The sequence below is a fragment of the Syngnathus floridae genome, chromosome 12, assembly GCF_059516105.1.
Source record: "Syngnathus floridae isolate MCC-2025c chromosome 12, RoL_Sflo_1.0, whole genome shotgun sequence".
In the NCBI taxonomy this organism is placed as follows: domain Eukaryota; kingdom Metazoa; phylum Chordata; class Actinopteri; order Syngnathiformes; family Syngnathidae; genus Syngnathus; species Syngnathus floridae.
The window spans coordinates 10,588,864-10,605,026 of NC_142424.1; the positions used below are offsets into that span (position 1 = coordinate 10,588,864).

General features: G+C 42.4%; 1 protein-coding gene across 3 annotated transcripts in view; it reads left to right on the plus strand.

Moving 5' to 3' along the window:
• Window positions 1-16,163, plus strand: part of tln1 (talin 1) — a 102,080-nt gene that overhangs the window by 49,285 nt on the left and 36,632 nt on the right. For all 3 annotated transcript variants that reach the window (XM_088391225.1, XM_088391227.1, XM_088391226.1), the window contains 14 exons: window positions 1,452-1,619; window positions 3,733-4,027; window positions 4,772-4,938; window positions 5,980-6,108; window positions 6,670-6,783; window positions 7,298-7,411; window positions 7,567-7,701; window positions 9,603-9,731; window positions 9,880-9,982; window positions 10,178-10,386; window positions 10,690-10,809; window positions 11,305-11,502; window positions 13,768-13,907; window positions 13,996-14,089. In XM_088391225.1, coding sequence (XP_088247351.1) covers window positions 1,452-1,619; window positions 3,733-4,027; window positions 4,772-4,938; window positions 5,980-6,108; window positions 6,670-6,783; window positions 7,298-7,411; window positions 7,567-7,701; window positions 9,603-9,731; window positions 9,880-9,982; window positions 10,178-10,386; window positions 10,690-10,809; window positions 11,305-11,502; window positions 13,768-13,907; window positions 13,996-14,089 — 2,115 coding nt within the window. The remainder of the gene's footprint in view (window positions 1-1,451; window positions 1,620-3,732; window positions 4,028-4,771; window positions 4,939-5,979; window positions 6,109-6,669; window positions 6,784-7,297; window positions 7,412-7,566; window positions 7,702-9,602; window positions 9,732-9,879; window positions 9,983-10,177; window positions 10,387-10,689; window positions 10,810-11,304; window positions 11,503-13,767; window positions 13,908-13,995; window positions 14,090-16,163) is intronic.

Below are 16,163 nucleotides of genomic sequence, written 5' to 3' on the forward strand. Positions count from 1 at the left end.
TTCGCTCAATACCCAGTACTTCCCCCTAGCAGTCATCGTCGCTGCCTGGCTTTCGATGTCCGTTATTGAGGTGAGAATATTTAAAATTGTTGCTGAGGATGCGTGTTAATGCGACGAACGCTTTATAATGATTCAGTTTCTCGCTGTTTGATGAGCCTGACGGATGCACACCCACGCACAATGAGGTGCATGAGAAACGGCCTTGGTTACCATCACATTTGAAGCGATGAATACGAAGTTAAATTTTATGACTCGGTGTATAAGTCAAGGTCGATTTTTTTCGGTCGATTTTGGATCGAAAAAGGTCGACTAATACACCGGCAAATACGGTAACTAACATAAATAGTTCACCACCACACGGTCCCAAGCACCGGCGTGGACTTCCAGGCGTGTGGCGGCGTGGACTTCCATCCCCGGAGGTGGCACTTCCAGCCACGGAGGTGGAAGAGAGCTCCATAGAATAGGACCGGGCGTGCGTAAGAGCCATGTCCGAGCCCCATTCACCGTCCCCGGGCAGCCACCCGGCCGAGCGCTGGCCCACGACTTCCATCCACGGAGGTGAAAGAGAGCTCCGTAGAGTAGGACCGGGCATGCTTAAAAGCCATGTCCAAGCCCCATCCACCGTCTCTGGACAGCCACCCGGCCGAGCGCCGGCCCCCGACTTCAATCCACGGAGGTGAAAGAAAGCCCCGTAGAGTAGGACCGGGCGTGCATAAAAGACATAATAGTTTTTCAAACCTTCTGTGTCACTCCAAATCATTAAATCCTTCAAACTCTTCGTACCCCGTGTCACTTACAAACAAAGCTGCTAATGATGCCGGTTAGTACGTGGGGCCCTTCGTCATCCCGTGATCGAATCTTTGTCCTTTATGTAAACAACCGCCGCGCCACTGACGTCACTTGAAATTCAAATTACAGTAATGCCTTGCTACATCGCGGTTCGTTTATCGCAGTTTAAGGTTTTTTTTTTTGTTTTTTATTTATTTTTTTTATTTTTTTTATTTTGGAGATTTGTGAAAAAATTCACATATAAGTCGCTCCTCAGTATAAGTCGCCTCCCCCACCCAAACTATGAAAAAAAACTTGACTTATAGTCAGAAAATTACGGTAGTTTAGGTAAATTAGATTGTTAATTGCAGAAAATTACGGTAGTTTAGGTAAATTAGATTGTTAATTGCAGCCTTTTTAACTATGAAGATAAAAATAAAATTAAGCCTACATTTCACCATGAAACCTTTTAATCTTAAGAATCTTCATTGTCGGATGTTACAACATTTCCTGGATAAAGCTTCAGTGTTAAATCAATCACCTATTTCTGAATCATTTGATTTCCTTCTTTGATTCGTGCAGTTTTAATTTCCAAATTAAAAGATAGTATTTGAATGTCAAGATGTCATAGCAAAACTGCATTCCACTGACACTCCTAAATAATGTGTGTTTGCCCTTTGCAGGATATGCTGATGCAGCTGGCTAAAGCTGTGGCTAATGCTGCAGCAGCGCTTGTGCTCAAAGCTAAAAACGTGGCCCAGAAGACAGAGGACTCAATGCAGCAGAATAGAGTTATTGCTGCAGCCACCCAGTGTGCTTTGTCCACATCTCAGCTGGTGGCCTGCACAAGAGTGAGTGAGACAACACAACTTGAAAACCACAATAGAGTGTGTCATTATCGCTGATGGTATAAGTATAAGAACATCCGCTATTCCTAGTGTCACTGGCTTAGAAATTATAGATACTATATTTTCACCTCACTTGATTGATGTACTTATTTTGCTGGGAAAATGTAAGGTTTACTCTTTTCCAAGGTCTACGAAAAAATACAGGACTGTCTCAGAAAATTAGAATATTGTGATAACGTTCTTTATATTCTGTAATACAATTAAAAAAACAAAAATGTCAGACATTCTGGATTCATTACAAATCAACTGAAATATTGCAAGCCTTTTATTATTTTAATATTGCTGATTATGGCATACATATGACTTAAGAAAACTCAAATATCCTATCTCAAAATATTAGAATAGTATACTAGTAGGGTATTCAACTAATCACTTGAGTCGTCTAATTAACTCGAAACACCTGCAAGGGTTTCCTGAGCCTTGAAAAACACTCAGCTTGGTTCAGTAAACTAAATCACAAGCATGGGGAAGACTGCTGATCTGACTGCTGTCCAGAGGACCATCATTGACACCCTCCATCAGGAGGGTAAGACACAAAAATAAATTTCTCAAAGAGCAAGCTGTTCACAGAGTGCAGTTTCAAAGCACATCCACAAAAAGTCTGTTGGAAGGGGGAAATGTGGCAGGAAACGCTGCACAACCAAGAGAGATGACCGCAGCCTTAACAGCATTGTGAAGAAGAGTCGCTTCCAGAATTTGGGGGAGCTTCAAAGACAGTGGACTGAAGCTGGAGTCCAGGTATCAAAAGCCACTGTTTACAGACGTGTCCGGGAAATGGCCTACAATACCCGTATTCCCATGGCCAAGCCACTTCTGTACTCAAGACAACGGAAGAAGCGTCTGACTTGGGCTACGGAAAAGAAGCACTGGACAGTTGCAGAGTGGTTCAAAGTCCTCTTTTCAGACAAAAGCAAGTTTTGTATTTCATTTGGAAGTCAAGGCTGAGTCTGGAGAAAGGTTGGAGAGAAGCAAAATCCAAGTTGCTTGAAATCCAGTGTGAAGTTCCCACAGTCAGCGATGGTTTGGGGAGCCGTGTCAGCTGCTGGTGTTGATCCACTGTGTTTCATCAAGTCCAGAGTAAACACAGCTGTGTACCAAGAGATTTTAGAGCACTACATGCTTCCGTCTGCTGAAAAGCTCTATGGAGATGATTTCATTTTCCAGCATGATCTGGCACCTGCCCACAGTGCCAAAACCACCAGTAAATGGTGTTACTGACCATGGCATTACTGTCCTCGATTGGCCTGCCAATTCCCCTGACCTGAACCCCATAGAGAATTTGTGGGGTATTGTGAAGAAGAAGCTGAAAGACACCAGACCCAACAATGCAAATGAGCTAAAGGCCGCTATTGAAGCATCCTGGGGATCCATAACACCTAGGCAATGCCATAGGCTCTTTGCCTCCATGCCATGCTGCATTGATGCAGTAATCCATGCAAAAGGATTCCCAACCAAGTACTGAGTGCATTAATGGACATTTTCAAATGTTTGATTTTATTTTGCTGTTATAAATCTTTTTTTTACTTGGTCTGAGGAAATATTCAAATTTTTTGAGATAGGATTTTTGAGTTTTCTTAAACTGTAAGCCATACTTGCCAATATTAAAATAATAAAAGGCTTGCAATATTTCAGTTGATTTGTAATGAATCCAGAATGTATGACATTTTTGTTTTTTAATTGCATTACAGAAAATAAAGAACTTTATCACAATATTCAAATTTTCTGAGACAGTCCTGGATATATTTTACTTCAATATTGGTAAAAGCTAAGAGAAGATCACATTTGCCTCCTATCCATCTGATCCACATGTGTAAATTCTGAAGTCTGCATGAAGAAAAAAAAACATTTAACTTGCATCATAATGATAATTTGAGAGCTGTATATCTATAATTCTTCTTGATGGTATTGGTTGCAATACTCAATTTCTTGCTTCGCAACAGCCTAAATATTTGCTTACAGTTGGTAACCCTGAACAGGTCATGAGAACTTTTATTTGATGGTGGAGTAGGTTAAGTTTTATTTTGCCATGCTTCTTACGCTCCCATCCCTCCTGTAGGTTGTGGCTCCAACCATCAGCTCCCCAGTGTGCCAGGAACAGTTGATTGAGGCAGGCAAGCTAGTGGCCAAGTCAGTGGAAGGTTGTGTGGATGCTTCACAGGGGGCCACAAATGATGAAGGCCTCCTGAAGCAGGTGGGAGTGGCTGCAACAAGCGTCACTCAGGCATTAAACGAGCTACTCCAACATATTAAACAGTACGCTAGTGGAGGCCATCCTATTGGGCGCCACGGAGAAGCCACTGATCGCATTTTGGATGTCACAGAGAACATCTTCAGCTCAATGGGAAATGCCGGTGGGTGTCATGTTTGGGACTAATACAAATATAAGCAGCTGTTCAATAGAGTACAATTTGTTTGGCTATTCTGTCATGTTTTCAAGACAAATATTTTTTTCATTTTATAATTTCAAATTAATCCAGCTAAAACATATTTTACTTGTCATATATTTTGCTTTGTTTGTCACGACACTGTTACAGATGCTCAGACATAAAAAACTGTATATTTTCAGAGAATGATGCATAATTTTGCCCCAGTATGGAGTTCAGAAAAACCTAACTAAATTATGAACATCCAGTTTTTCTTTTAAAAGCACAAGAGTTGTCTTATACGGTGTTTTTGTTATATTATTTCTTCCTTCTTGAAGAAGGAATGATTTTTAACTAATTATTACCAAGCGCAGGCATAACATGTCACTCTTGAGCGTACTATGTTAACTTCTGACCACAGTTGTCAGTTTGACCCAACTTTTCTGGGCTGGTCCAATTTTTAATCCAGCAGTTTTAAGGGTGTATGCCTACATACAGTTGTGCTCATAAATTTACATGCTGACAGAATTTGTGTAATTTGGACATTTTTGGGGGGAATATGATGATATTATTTACTGTACTTTTATTAAAGGCGTCGGGTTATTTTATGAATCTACAAAAATAAACAAGCCAGGATGTTTTGGGTTAGGGTTAGGGACTTGTTGGTCCCACTGAATATTAAACAGCTGCAGACTTGATCTTTTTATCTTACCATGACTTTTTCTTGATCAGGTGAGATGGTTCGCCAGGCTCGTATCCTTGCCCAGGCCACGTCTGATCTGGTCAATGCCATCAAGATGGATGCAGAGGGAGAGTCAGACTTGGAAAATTCAAGAAAACTCCTGTCAGCTGCCAAGCTTCTAGCTGATGCTACTGCCAAGATGGTGGAGGCAGCCAAGGTCTGCATGTATTTTTATAGCATATTTTCGGAACTCTCGTTTTTGTGTTGCTGAAATGAAGCTGTTTTGAGGGTCCAATCTTGCTCATGCAAGTGAGCAACTGTATACTCGAACCTGTTAAGTGTTGGGCCAATGGAAAGTCTGGATTTTGCTACCATAACAACAGTGGAATTTAAATTACCATATATTCCGGACTATAAATCGCCCGGAGTATAAATTGCACCAGCCATAAAATAAATTAAAAAAGAAGATAAAGACATACGTATATAAGTCGCACTGGAGTATAAGTTGCATTTTTGGGGGAAATTTATATTTGATCAAATCCACCTCCAAGAACAGACATGTCATCTTGAAAGGCAATTTAAAATGAAAATAGAATAGGCGACAACAGGCTGAAGGTACATATGGTATGCTAATAATTCAGGAACACATAGACAAGGAACTGAGGACGTGCCTGACGTAACATGTAAAGAGTTATTCAAATAACTATAGCATAAATAACATGCTAACAAGTTTATCGAACCATCCGCATCACTCCAAATCATGAAATCCAATGAAATGTTCATCCTCTGTGTCACTTATAAACAACTCCACTAAACCCGGAAGTAGAAGATGCAGCACTTCCTCTTCTACGTGGCTTACGTCAGACTCATCGTCAGTTGCAGTTCCAATTATTCCACAGGCCTAGAGCGCCCTCATGCGGTTTAGTGTGAAAATAACATGTGAAGTGATATGATAATGTATTAATAATTTCACATGAGTCGCTCCTGAGTGTAAGTTGCACCCTTGGCCAAATTATAAAAAAAACTGCAATTTATAGTCTGGAGAATACGGTACGACCTGAGTGGTTTCTACTACATTTGGTAGCAAAGTTTGGAAAAATGCTGAGATTGTTGTGGTCTAAACTGGGTAAAAAAATACATGCAAAGGCTAACTCTTAAACATTTATTTAACTGTATGCAAGTGTACTGTTTTTACTGTATATGAATACATTGAAACACAACAGTATCGCATGAAATAACGTGTGTGTGTTTCTTTCAGGGTGCTGCAGCAAACCCTGACAGTGAGGAGCAGCAGCAGAGGTTGCGAGAAGCAGCAGAAGGTCTCCGCATGGCAACAAATGCCGCAGCACAGAATGCCATCAAAAAACGTTTGGTCAACAAGCTTGAAGTTAGTCAAACTCAAAGAAAATATATTGGTTTTCATGTCACTTACTGGTCAAATCACTAACCCAGAAGTATCACATTGCAATTGGATGCTAAGATGAATAAAGCCAAAAAAAAAAAAAAAAACGACTATCAAGTCACACAGTTACAGTTTGCCAACGTGTGTTGGATGCAAGCATTTAAAAAAAGAAGGGGGTTCCTTATCTCACTCTGCATTTCCTAATATACTGCCCCTAATACTTAAGAAGTTATTTACTCTTCTATTACTGTTTTGGTTTGTTGTTCAAAGCAATCATGTTCTTATATGTAATTAAATAGACAAGCTTTAATTTGAAAGCGTATGCATGATCAAACAAATTTAGTGATCTGACGGACAATTCTATACATCCAACTGTGGGAACAATTTGTAGAAGGCCTACTTACTCCGATACTGTATATTCAATGGCAAAAGATGACCCAAGATAAAATGCACTTGTCCGCCGTATTATTTTATACTGCTTGGTACTCAGAGTAATGGTAGAAACTTGAATTAAAGCTGCAAAAATATTTTTCTGTTTCCTATTAGAATGCTGCAAGGCAAGCAGCTGCAGCAGCTACTCAGACAATAGCTGCAGCCCAGCATGCTGCTTCATCCAACAAGAACCAAGCTGCCCAGCAGCAGCTAGTCCAAAGCTGCAAGGTAAATGCATATCATAATATTGTATAATAATGTGGTATACTATACAGCTTTTTTCTTCAGTCAGTTCTCATTTAGTACAAATGAATACTATCAGCTACTCTAAGCAGTGGCCGAGCACACAAACACATAGTATGCCTCTAATTTCAAAACTCCACATAGTGCCCATGCGTGAGAGGCTGTGTTGATTGTGTCTATGGTGTGAAAGTAATAATCATTCATTCTCATATATTTAATTGTGATGAAATAGTATTTCATTTTCTGTGAGCGGCTCACTAGTTTCAACTCTTACTCATATAGGTGGTCATGTATGGTGGCATACTTACAAGTACTTAAGTGTAATGCAACAAAGTGGAAACAACTGTAAAACAGAACTAATTATTTGTATCACAGAATCACATTTGTCAAAACCTTCCCATAGTTGTCAGGTGGTCAATGAGCGACCACTATTTGCTGGCACGTTGCACTGCCCCGGTACAAGTTTCTTAAAGTCTTATTGTGCAAGTGTGTCTTTCAGGTGGTTGCAGAGCAGATTCCTCAGTTGGTTCAAGGAGTCCGAGGCAGCCAGTCTCAACCTGACAGCCCCAGTGCTCAGTTGGCCCTCATTAGTGCAAGCCAGAACTTCCTGCAGGTAACACACAACACACGCAGACAACAAAATGAACACAATGTTGTTGCAGAGCAGGTAAGAGCTCAGTGGCCCTTTATTCCAGTGATTGCCTCCCGTTAGCACAGCCAGGACAGCATAATAACTTCAAACTTAAATGATAATGGTTTCTGTTTCAGCCTGGTGCAAAGATGGTCACAGCCTCCAAAGCCACAGTTCCCACTATTAGTGATCAGGCATCTGCTATGCAGCTCAGCCAGTGTGCAAAGAACCTGGCAAGTGCTTTGGCTGAACTACGCACTGCTTCACAGAAGGTACCACACATCGATTGACAGGTTTTTTTTTTTTGGTTTTTTTTTATAGCTTGTTAAATGCCATCACATTGCCCTAAATTCTGATTTACCAAATGTTTGCATGTGAAGTAACAGAGGTAAACTTGATGAACTGATGTGGAAAGTGAATCAACACCAGAATTACATCAACAAATGCTCAAGCCGCAGTTAATCGCACACCTTCTGGGTGGAGTATATGCAAATACCGTATTTTCCGGACTATAAATCACAGTTTTTTTCATAGTTTGGGTGGGGGTGCAACTTATACTCGGAGCGACTTATATGTGAAATTATTAGCACATTATTATTTGATCATTAACAGATTACTTACTTACTAGTCTATCACTTCACATGTTATTTTCACACTAAACCGCATGAGGGCGCTGTAGGCCTTTGGAATAATTGGAACTGCAATTGATGATGAGTCTGACCTCAGCGCCGCATATATCGGAGTTGTTTAGAAGGGACGCAGAGGACTAAGATTTCGATGGATTTAAAAATTTGGAGTGACACGGATGGTTCGATAAACTTGTTATTTATGTTATAGTTATTTGATATATACCATATTTTCTGGACTATAAGTCGCTCTGGAGTACAAGTCGCACGTGCCATAAAATGCATAATTAAAAAGAAAAAACATATATAAGTCACACCGGAGTACAAATTACATTTTTTGGGGAACTTATTTGACGAAATACAACACCAAAAACAGACATGAAAAGACAACAGGCTAAATGATACAGTATGCTGACATTACAGAAACGCAAACGAGGAACTGGGAATGTGCCTGACGTAACATATTAACAGTTATTCAAATAACTATAACATAAATAACGAGTTTATCAAACCATCCGTGTCATTCGGTGGTTGGCTTTGCGTCAATTAATCCTGTGTCTTAAACGTTTGTTTTTTGTTTTTAATGTGATTTAAAATGTGAATTGCAGTTGTTGGATGTAGTGATGTCACAAATTACAGCAAATCAAATTGCACATACGTTTTTATGTGTGCTTAAAGTGTACATATTTGTGGATTTTAAGATGTTGAGACCAAGTCATCTCCCAAGCTTTTCAAGGTCTATTCCTCGGAAGGCAAAATCGTCCATACCTTCATAGCCACCACATAGGCATGGCTGTTAGCGAGCTACAGCACACTGATGTATGTCTGATAATTATGCATTACTCTACTAAAAAACTAAAAATATACGTCAAGTCCAATTAATTTATATAGCCCTAATCACAAAAATAGAATATTATATATCCTGCTCTTTTTTTCGTGCCCAAGTACTCTCAGCAAACAACCCGCATCTTCCTTTACAGTTACTCTTATTTTTTTATTGTTCAATAAAAAGTGATCAAGTACAATACGCTGCGAATTCTGCCCCAAAAGCCTCTACAGGTTTGCTATCAGAGCTGCCATTTGCGATGGTTTGGTCTAAGTCAGGTTTGGCTGCATTGCATGGTGTGTGACGGGCTTAAAGTGCAAAGCCGTATTTTAATGAGTGCCCTCCACCACTTTTGCACCTGTTGCCATTAGCATAGTCTGTTGCAACATTCAATATGCAATTTGAGGTAAACTTTTTTGGGGTCTCAGTGTTCGCATTAATCCGCAATTTAGCACTAACAGTAGAGTGAATATGAAATCAAACACCTTTGGTAGAGAGAATTTGCAACTAAGCACCTGCTATTTGGGATCCTAAAAGAACAAGTCCTCAGTGTAGCATTAATTGTCACATCGCATGATTGTTTAGTTTAATTTTTTAACTGTGATATTTCCATGTGTTTTAAAACTAAGCCTTCCCTTGCGGATTTGAAAAAGGTAAAAGTTCCGATGTAATATTGACAGACTGCATTTTTTAGGATTTTTGTGTATGTTCCCATGTGCAGGCCCAAGAGGCGTGTGGCCCACTGGAGATAGACAATGCTCTGTCAGTTGTGAGACGTTTGGAAAAGGATATTCAGGATGCCAAAGCGTCAGCTGATGAAGGCAAACTCAAGCCCCTACCAGGCGAGAATGTAAGTGATGCATATACTGGGATGGGTCAAGACATATATGCACATACGTGTTTTTTTTTTTGGTTTTTTTTGCCTGAATAAATTACATCAGTCAAAGACATGCATCAATACCAATTTCATCTTCTCTGCATGCCTCTCTTTTATACAGCTTGAGAAATGCTCCCAGGACCTCGGTACCAGTACTAAAGCAGTAAGCTCAGCCATAGCCCAATTGCTAAGCGAGGCCACTCAGGGCAATGAGAACTATACAGGTGTGTTTCAACCCTTTTCCCTCAATAGCATCCCATTTGCCGGATAGTTCCGTCCATAGTCAAAAAAGCAAGATCTATGTTATGCTGTTAAACACATGTGAATTAACTTAAAACAAGCATTGTTTAGAAACGGTTTAATTGTTGGATTATTTTAGTGTCGATACGGTCATCTTGAGATAGCTGTGCTTTTTAAAGGTATGGCTGCCAGAGATGTAGCCCAGGCTCTGAAGTCCTTGGCCTCAGCAGCAAGAGGAGTTGCTGCCACCACAGACGACGCAGGAGCACGTGCTGCTCTGCTGGACTGTGCCAGTGATGTCATGGATAAGTCAGGCAACTTAATTGAGGAGACAAAGAAGGCCATCGCCAAACCAGGAGATGCAGAGAGTCAACAAAGGCTGGCCCAGGTTAGACAAAAACTGACAATTAGACAACCATTCAGTTTTGATTACAGATTTGGCAATTTGGTCATATTCATTCTTTTATATTATTTTATTCTTATTCTGTTTTATTCAATTCACTTATTTAATTTTTTATTCTAATTATGGCGATTAAAACTACAAAATATCATATATAAATACTATGCTTTGTTATCCATGTTTTGGGCATTGTGAGTTTTTTAGCTGTTTTTGTTTAAGGTTAAGTTCAAATGTTTTGAGTTTGTCAGTCACTCAGTATGTGAGTATTTGTGTGTTTCCTTATGAATCTAGGTGGCTAAAGCAGTGTCTCAGGCCTTGAACAGATGTGTGAACTGCCTTCCTGGCCAGAGAGACGTGGACAACGCCATTCGTACAGTGGGTGAAGCCAGCAAATGTCTACTGGCTGATTCTGTAAGTGCAATCAACAGTTTGAATTGCATTGCTTCTGGTGATTTGTAATTGATCTAGTAGTTTTGATTTCTTGTCTGTAGTGTACTTCATACATCATTTCATGTCAGACCCATATACAGTATTTTTAGTCAACAGAAAAAAGCAATAGAATCTTATCCAATTGAGACATGAGCACCTCAACTTCGTCCAGTGAAGCGATTTTTCTGCATGTTCTGGGTTCATTTATGACCACCCGGATGATTTATTGTTGCACTCTTGAAATGATTTGGGCTTTAAAACCTTTCTTGGGAATTTTAACAAGTTTTCTCCATTTCTGCAAAAAGGCTTTGAATATGGTCTCAACACTCACTTTGTGTTGCGAATGATTTTGGCACACTTAGAATACTTACTGTGTGACCACATACCAGGGCAGACAACTAACAATTTGTTCCAACACAATATTGTTTTTAAGTCGAATGTTTTACTCAGAACTGTCGTTGCTCTTCTCCTTCCTAGTTTCCATCTAGTGGAAGGAGTTTCCAGGAGGTTCAAGCTCAGCTTAATGAAGTGGCAGCCAATCTGAACCAGTCAGCCAATGAGGTTGTCCAGGCGTCTCGAGCAACCACCCAAGACGTGGCCAGAGCCACCGGCAAGTTCGGACAGGATTTCAGCAACTTCCTAGAGGCTGGCATTGACATGGCAGGAACATCACAAGTCAGTGACATGAGCCTCTTCAGCACAACAGCCATATTGTATTCTTGCTTAATTGTCACTTTAGAAGTGTACAGTAAAAATAGTAGTTTCAGATGAGTACCAAGTAGCTACTTGTGAATATGTACTTGCACACAGCTGAGATAATTGCATGCATATGGTACAATGTCAACACCAAAGTGACAAGGGTGTGAACAGTGCCAGTCTAGGCCCTAGAGTAGACTCACATCCTAGACTTTAGGGTCTTAAACTTAACCCTTCGGTTGGCAGCACTCCTCATCTGTTAAGCCTCTGATACTATGGTTAATTCTAACAGATCAACATCTGTCCATTTACACTGCAATTGTATTGGCAGATATCTGATACATACCGTATTGGCCCGAATATAAGACGACCCTGATTATAAGACGACCCCCTCTTCTTCAAGACTCAAGTTTGAAAAAAGACTTTTCGAACACCAAATTTAATTTTTATGCAGAAAATGATTACATCTGAAACAAATGATTATAACAATATATTCGTAACAAAAAAAATGTTATTATGCCTCATTCAAATCATGCCTATCACATCTTAATATCTGAACATTTAAATATGTAAACTAAAGTGCAATCACATTTGTAAATGAATGGCTTCTGGTTTTTGAAATGTAAATAAATACTGTGATAAAACAAAATTGCAATAACTGCATTAACCATCAAAGTGAAGTCTAACTGTAACTGTAGTCTTGAAACAAATCTGAATAAGGAAAAAATTGCAATAAAATGATGCAAACTGTTACCGCTATTGTTGGGGAGCCTGAGGTGGTTATGCTCTTTTTGCCCCCGGGTGTCGGTCAGAACACAGGAGGGAAGACGTGGTTTAGTTTTGATTGCTTTACTGAATTATTGGCAAACAAATAAGAGGCACAGTGGCTCATAGGGGCATACAGGCAAACCGGCAAAAGGGTAAATGTGATTCTTGTGTGTGTGATTATTGCATGAAGCCTGTGAAGGGTGTGTGGGATGTGTGTGTGTGTGTGTGTGTGTGTGTGTGTGTGTGTGTGTGTGTGTGTGTGTGTGTGTGTGTGTGTGCGTGTGTGCGTGTGTGCGTGTGTGCGTGTGTGCGTGTGTGCGTGTGTGCGTGTGTGCGTGTGTGCGTGTGTGCGCGTGCGTGGTTCTGCAACAGACAGAAATACAGCACGTAAGTCAACGCTCAACTTCTGACGTCACACAACACTAGTAGACGGCACACATTACATAACTAACTGCGCGTAACAGTTCCGCTATACTAAATAACCATATATGAAATACTCTCGGCAACACACCAAACATAAATCATCGAGACAACAAAATACATTTGCTGGCGAACGTTAGTCGCCGTGCCGCTGCGTAATGGCTACTCGTACGATGCGAGGCAAATTTAAAGGAGCGCGCTGGAGCTGTCAATCAAACGGCGCGCACACAAAACAAACCGCGATCGGATAAACGGCACAACAGTGGACAGTAGTAACAGTGAAATGTACTATATACTCACTTTGTGTCAAACATAAGTCATCGAGACAACAAAATACATTTGTCGGTGACCGTTAGTCGCCGTGCCACTGCGTAACGGCTACTCGTACAATGCGAGGCAAATTTAAAGGAACACGCCAGAGTCGTCAATCGAACGGCGTACACACGAACCAAACCGCGATCGGACAAATGGCACAACAGTGGACAGTAGTAACAATGAAATGTATTTACTCACTTTGTGTCTAAGACGCACAAGATCACAGCAGCATACTCAGTCGATACCAGCAACCTTTAACTTACCGCTGCGCACAAGTGAATGGGTATAATGTCTCGACCCCGAATGTAAGACGACCCCCACTTTCTCAGTCTTATATCAATGCAAAAAACATCGTCTTATATTCGGGCCAATACGGTATATGATTTTTATCCATATTGGTATCTATATATACATTTTTGCCATATGGCCTTATTTAATTCAATCTGAGGATAACTAATTCAATGAGGTGTTTTTCTTCTCTTTGAATCACAATCTAAATGTTATCACTTGAGTGCAAACAATTTGAAGATTTGTGGCCTTAAAATTTGCATTTTAAATTGAGCCTGATAAACCTTGGTCCAGACATTATTAATTCACTGTAGATATGTCTCCAGACTGACCAACAACTTTTCATCCTAAAATAATACATGAAAAAAATGCTAAAGATTTCATACAGAATTCATTAAATCTGTGTTGTATGTAAAAATTGTGAAATTCTTCTCCTTCCTTTGCTTACTCCAGTCAAAAGAGGACAAGATACAAGTGGTGTCCAACCTGAAGACTATCTCAATGTCATCGAGCAAACTACTGCTTTCAGCCAAAGCACTATCTACTGACCCCAACTCCCCCAACCTCAAGAACCAGCTAGCAGCTGCCGCTCGGTACCATTTGTCTTCATCTTTCTGTTTCATAAATCAATTTTTACTGCATATACAGTTCCATCTCATTTGTCAACCTTTGTGCTCATAGGGCAGTTACAGATAGTATCAACCAGCTCATAACTATGTGCACTCAGCAAGCTCCAGGTCAGAAGGAGTGTGACAACGCCCTCAGAGAGCTGGAGGTACCACCATCAAACAATTATAATTTAGTTTTCTTGTCTCTTCTGTAGTTTGCGTAGTTCTGTTTTTCTCAGTTATTAGGATTACTTGACACCATGCATTGTTTGTTTCACCAAATAGTCCATCCATCCATCTTCTTCTGCTTATCCGGGGTCGGGTCATGGGGGGCAGCAGCTTTAGGGGGGACTCCCAGACTTCCCTCTCCCCAGCCACTTCATCCAGGTCATCCCGGGGGATCCCAAGGCGTTCCCAGGCCAGCCGAGAGACATAGTCTCTCCAGCGCGTCCTGGGTCGACCCCGGGGTCTTCTACCGGTGGGACATGCCTGGAACACCTCCCCAGGGAGGCGTCCAGGAGGCATCCTGATGAGATGCCCGAGCCACCTCATCTGGCTCCTCTCAACGTGGAGGAGCAGCGGCTTTACTCCGAGTCTCTCCCGGATGACCGCGCTTCTCACCTTATCTCTAAGGGAGAGCCCGGATACCCTGCGGAGGAAATTCATTTCGGCCGCTTGTATCCTGGATCGCCTTTCGGTCATGACCCATAGCTCGTGACCATAGGTGAGGGTAGGAGCATAGATCAACCAGTAAATCGAGAGCTTTGTCTTTTAGCTCAGCTCTCTCTTTACCACGACGGACCGGTACAGAGTCCGCATTACTGCCGACGCTGCACCGATCCACCTGTCGATCTCGCGCTCCATCCTGCCCGCACTCGTGAACAAGACCCCAAGATACTTGAACTCCTCCACTTGGGGCAGGATCTCATCCCCGATCCAGAGAGGGCATTCCACCCTTTTCCGACTGAGGACCATGGACTCGGATTTGGAGGTGCTGACCCTCATCCCGACCGCTTCACACTCAGCTGCGAACCGCTCCACTGAGAGCTGGAGATCACGGCCTGAAGAAGCCAACAGCACCACGTCGTCTGCAAAAAGCAGAGACGCGATGCTGAGGTCCCCAAACTGGACCCCCTCAACGCCTCGGCTGCGCCTAGAAATTCTGTCCATAAAAATTATGAACAGAATCGGTGACAAAGGGCAGCCTTGGCGGAGTCCAACCCTCACTGGGAACGAATCCGACTTACTGCCGGAAATGCGGACCAAACTCTGGCATCGGTGATACAGGGACCGAACCACCCTTATCAGTTGGCTCGGCGCCCCGTACTCACGAAGCACCCTCCACAGAACCTCCCAAGGGACACGGTCGAACGCCTTCTCCAAGTCCACGAAACACATGTGGACTGGTTGGCCGAACTCCCATGCACCCTCGAGGATCCTGCCGAGGGTGTAGAACTGGTCCACTGTTCCACGGCCAGAACGAAAGCCACACTGCTCCTCCTGAATCCGAGGTTCAACCTCCGAACGGACCCTCCTCTCCAGCATTCTTGAATAGACCTTACCAGGGAGGCTGAGGACTGTGATTCCCCTGTAATTGGAACGCACCCTCCGGTTCCCCTTCTTAAAGAGGGGAACCGCTACCCCAGTCTGCCAATCCAGAGGCACTGTCCCCGATGTCTACGCAATGCTGTAGAGGCGTGTCAGCCATGACAGCCCCACAACATCCAGAGCCTTTAAGAACTCCGGGCGGATCTCATCCACCCCCGGGGCCTTGCCACCGAGGAGTTTTTTAACTACCTCAGTGACTTCGACTCCAGAAATTGGAGAGTCCGGCTCAGAGTCTCCAGGCCCTGCTTCCACAATGGAAGGCGTGTAGGTGGAATTGAGGAGGTCTTTGAAGTATTCTCCCCACCGACTCACGACATCCCGAGTCGAGAACAGCAGCACGTCATCCCCACTGTAAACAGTGTTGACGGAGCACTGCTTCCCCCTCCTGAGACGCCGGATGGTGGACCAGAATATCCTCGAAGACGTCCGGTTTTTGCCTCAGCAACTGCCGAAGCCGCGTTCCGCTTGGCCATCCAGTACTTGTCAGCTGCCTCCGGAGTCCCGCAGGCCAAAACGGCCGGATAGGACTCCTTCTTCAGCTTGACGGCATCCCTTACTGCCGGGGTCCACCAGCGGGTTCGGGGATTGCCGCCACGACAAGCACCGACAACCTTACGGCCACAGCTCCGGTCG